General features: G+C 36.1%; 1 protein-coding gene across 1 annotated transcript; it reads right to left on the bottom strand.

Moving 5' to 3' along the window:
- Positions 1-1,889: 1,889 nt before the first annotated feature.
- Positions 1,890-2,399, bottom strand: LOC125811337 (uncharacterized). The gene has a single exon (XM_049490840.1). The coding sequence runs from the start codon at positions 2,397-2,399 to the stop codon at positions 1,890-1,892; it is 510 nt and encodes a 169-aa protein (XP_049346797.1).
- Between the last annotated feature and the right edge of the window lie 1,636 nt (positions 2,400-4,035).

The following is a 4,035-nucleotide window of genomic DNA, read 5'->3' as shown; positions in this document are numbered from 1 at the left end:
GAGTATTTTATGGATTTGGAGAGAATTTCTCTTGGTTTTAGGCTACTGAAACGTGAAAATGAAGAAAAAAAAAACTGAAGCTGGTTGATTAATTAAAGTTTCCACCGACATTGGCAAGTTCCCACCGACCTTGACCCTTCTAACTTGCATGCTTGCTTCATCTCACAAAAATGTAAATATCTCTGTATTTTGAAATTGTATTAACAAACAGTTTGATGTGTTAAAATTAGACATATAGACCTTCAATTTGATAGTTTATGGGCCCCATAAATCTATATATATTGGGAGAAAATCAACGAGACACATGACCAAATTTCAGAGAAAATTTTAAAAGAAACCTACGATAACTTTCGCCAACTTCTATTTCACAACTCGCTTAAGTTTAAAAACATGACATATATCCCTTGAACACTTAGAATATGACATACCAAATCATTATTAATTTATTAATCACTCCTACCATGAAGGTGTGGGTTAATTTAGACATTTTGAAAGTGCGGTTGTTATAATAATGCAATGACCCGGTCTTTCATTTTTGGAAATTTTCATAAAATTACCATTTTGCCCCTCGTTATTTTGACTCTGAGTCATTTTTGATTGAGTTTTGAAAGTTGATTTTAAACATTGAGTAAAACGTTGAGAATTTGGTAAGTTTTTTTTTTATATATAACTTGGATTTTCATTCATAACAAAAAAAGGAACAGTACAAAGTAACACAATTATGGGACTAATTGCGTCTTTTCTAACCCTCTTTCCTCCTACTCATAAAACAATCAATTCATAAGACTAAAATATTACAATGCAAAACACCTACTCTAAGGATAATTATTTAGAGCATGTAGTACATGTTTCCATTTCGCCTTGTGTTGACCTCTTAAATGAATATGCATTACAATTTCTCTGAGGATCTTCTCCACACATAATCTCCCTCGCTGGAATCTGATCATGTTCCTTTCTCTCCAAATGATGTAGACAATCATCACAAAAACACTAGTCTTGATCTCAGCAGCTCCTGCATTCTTTTTAGCAACATCACTGATCGAAGCTATCTCTATTTTCAAATCTTGAATACTTCTTTGGATCCCCAACCAGTTACACAGTCATCTCCATAGTGTCCTTGTCACCTGGCATTCAAAGTAAAGATGTTCAAATGTTTCCTTTGTATTGCCACAGAACACACAATCTGGTGGCACCTGGATTCCAAACTTTTCAAGTCTTTCAACAGTTGCTAATCTTTTCTGCACAGCCAGCCACATAATGAATTTGAATCTGGGATGTACTCCTTGCTACAAGGTAATACTTTTCCATTCTACTCTTGGAAAAGTAGGCATGATATATGTATACATCTTCTTAGTAGAAAACTTCCCTCCTTTTTGTGCCTTTATAAACTCCTTCATCAAATCACTCTGCCCAACTTGCCTTTGGATTAGCATAGCTCTTATACCCAGAATTTTCCTCACAACCCATGAAGCAACAGTAGGTATAGTGATAGTTTCGATCCCCCTGTTCTTTATAAAATAATTATGCACCCATTGAGTCCATGGACAGTCTTTCTTCCTAGCTTTATTCCACAGTTGTTTGAGTATTGCAACCTTTTTCCACAACTTAAGATCAATTATGTTCAGTCCACCTGCAGCTTGTGGTTTGCACATTGCTTCCCATGATACTAAAGCTTTCTTGGAGATAGTTACCACCCCTGTCCATAAGAAGGTCCTACAAATTTGTTCTATAGTCTTTATTACCTTCTTAGGAATAACAAAAACCTGTGCCTAATAGTCTTGGACCCCAAATATGACTGACTTTATCAATTGGACTCTTCCAGCATAGGATAGCAGTTTTGCTGACCAACAAGTCACTTTGGCAGTAATTTTCTCAATTAATTGCATGAACTAGTTGACACTAAGTTTCTTTGATACTAAGGGAACCCCCAAGTATCTGAAAGGCATAGTGCCCTCAGTATAGCCAAGTTCTTTCAGTAATTCCTGCTTGATATGATCAACAACTCCAGCTATATACAAGGAAATTTTGTCTGCATTTACCTGTAATCCTGAAGCTCTAGATAATTTCATAAAAGTTTCATTCAAAAGCCTAACAGAAATTAGGTCAGCCCTGCAATACATTAATAGATCATCCGCAAAGCAAACATGTACACTCTCCAGTCTTGTGCATCTTCGATGGTAATTAAAGTTCCCATTCTTTGTGAGCTGTTGTAGTTCTCTTCCCAGATACTCCATGGATACAGGGTCTCCTTGTCTTAATCCCCTCTTAGCTTGAAAATGTTTAGTCAATCCACCATTCAATAACAAAGAGTAAGATACTGTTGTCACACAAGTCATAGTCCATGAAATGAATTTAGCAGGGAACCCAACTCTATCATCAATTGCTTCAAGAAACTCCATTCTAGCGAGTCATAAGCTTTCCTTATATCTACTTTAAGAACACATCTTGGGGAAATCCATTTCCTTCCATAACTTCTGAATATTTTATGGCTAAATAACACATTATCCAAAATACTTCTCCCTTCAATAAATGTAGATTGAGCCCTCCCAACCAGCCCTGCTATCACATTCTTTAATCTTCCTGTAAGGACCTTTGAGATGATTTTGTACAAAGAAGCGCAACATGCAATGGGTCTATAATCCTTAACCTTTGTAGGGGAAGGAACTTTAGGATTAGTGTTATAGCTGTTGTATTTATAGCAGGCATAAGATCACCAGTAATAAAGAATTGTTGAACAGCTTCCAATACCTCTCCTTTGAATATATCCCAATTCCCTGTGAAGAACTCAATAGGAAAACCATCCACACCAGGAGCCTTTTCTTTTGGCATAGTCTTGATAGCTTCAATAATTTCCTCCTTAGTCACCTCTTTGATCAGATCCTTTTGTTGTTGTAGAGTCAAACATACTCCTGTCTTTACCACCTCAGCATTTAAACAAGGCAAGTTACTGTTGCTAGCACCCATTAGTCCAGTAAAGACCCCAATAAATTCATCTTCAATTGCTCTAGGATCTGTAAGCTTGGTATTATTATCAGTGTAAATAACAGTAATGGAATTTTTTCTACATCTAATCTTCCATTGAGCATCGAAATATCTAAAGTTCTGATTTTTGGAAGGCTAAAGTTGCTTAAAGTGGGTTTTTGGTGTCTTTCAAAGTTTCGAGTGTTGGAATGGAATTCTACCAATTCCATCTATTTTGAAATGTGGAAATTGGTCTATGAGAGTTTTTTATTTCAAATTTGGAGTATTTTTGAGGATATGAGGTTCTAAGTTGGAAATTTGTGAAATTTTAGTCTTTCGGTTGACTTTGATCAATGTTTGAGGATGCTTGAATCGGAATTCCAAAAGTTTCGTTGGATCCGCGGATGAAGGCATTAGTGAGAAGAGGTCCCAAGCTTGTTTTGGCTTTTTTAAACATTATGCTAATTTCTTATGAATTTCACAGATGTCGGGTCACGGTGACCACAGATTCGTGTTTTAATGATTCCATTGAGTTCGGAACATCGAGTTTAGTCTATTTGGATATATTGTTTATGTGTATCATATTTCGAACGAATCCCGAGGATCTTTTTGATGATTTTTTTGTTGGCTGATTTTGTTGAGGTTTGATATCTGCTACCACTCACGATCGCGATAGGGTGTTCACTTTCGCGAACCTCACAATTGCGAGAACCTAATCGCGAAAGAGAGAGAGGTGGAAGTCCAGACCTTTGCGAACGCAAAGGGCCTGTTCGCTATCGCGACCTTGGCGAAAGTGAAGGCTGAGTGTTTTCCTACGACATCTTAGAGTGTTTTTTATATGAAATTTTGGAGTTTAACCACCATTTTTTATTTTTGAGTTTTCGAAAACCCTTAGAGGCAATTTTGAAGAGATTTCTTCTGCTAAATCATTTGGGTAAGCTTTTGTGACCCTAAAATTTCATTTTTCTTTGATCATTTATAGATTTAATCGACAAAACTTGAGATTTTGATTGGCAAATAGCAAGGTTTTTCAAGAACTTCACTTCTAAACTAAAATATTGATTTGAACTGATT

This window comes from Solanum verrucosum, unplaced genomic scaffold, assembly GCF_900185275.1.
Source record: "Solanum verrucosum unplaced genomic scaffold, falcon-dt-bn FXZP01000132.1, whole genome shotgun sequence".
Lineage (NCBI taxonomy): Eukaryota > Viridiplantae > Streptophyta > Magnoliopsida > Solanales > Solanaceae > Solanum > Solanum verrucosum.
Note: the sequence above shows the minus strand (reverse complement) of the source record. Positions and strands in the feature narration are given on the sequence as shown.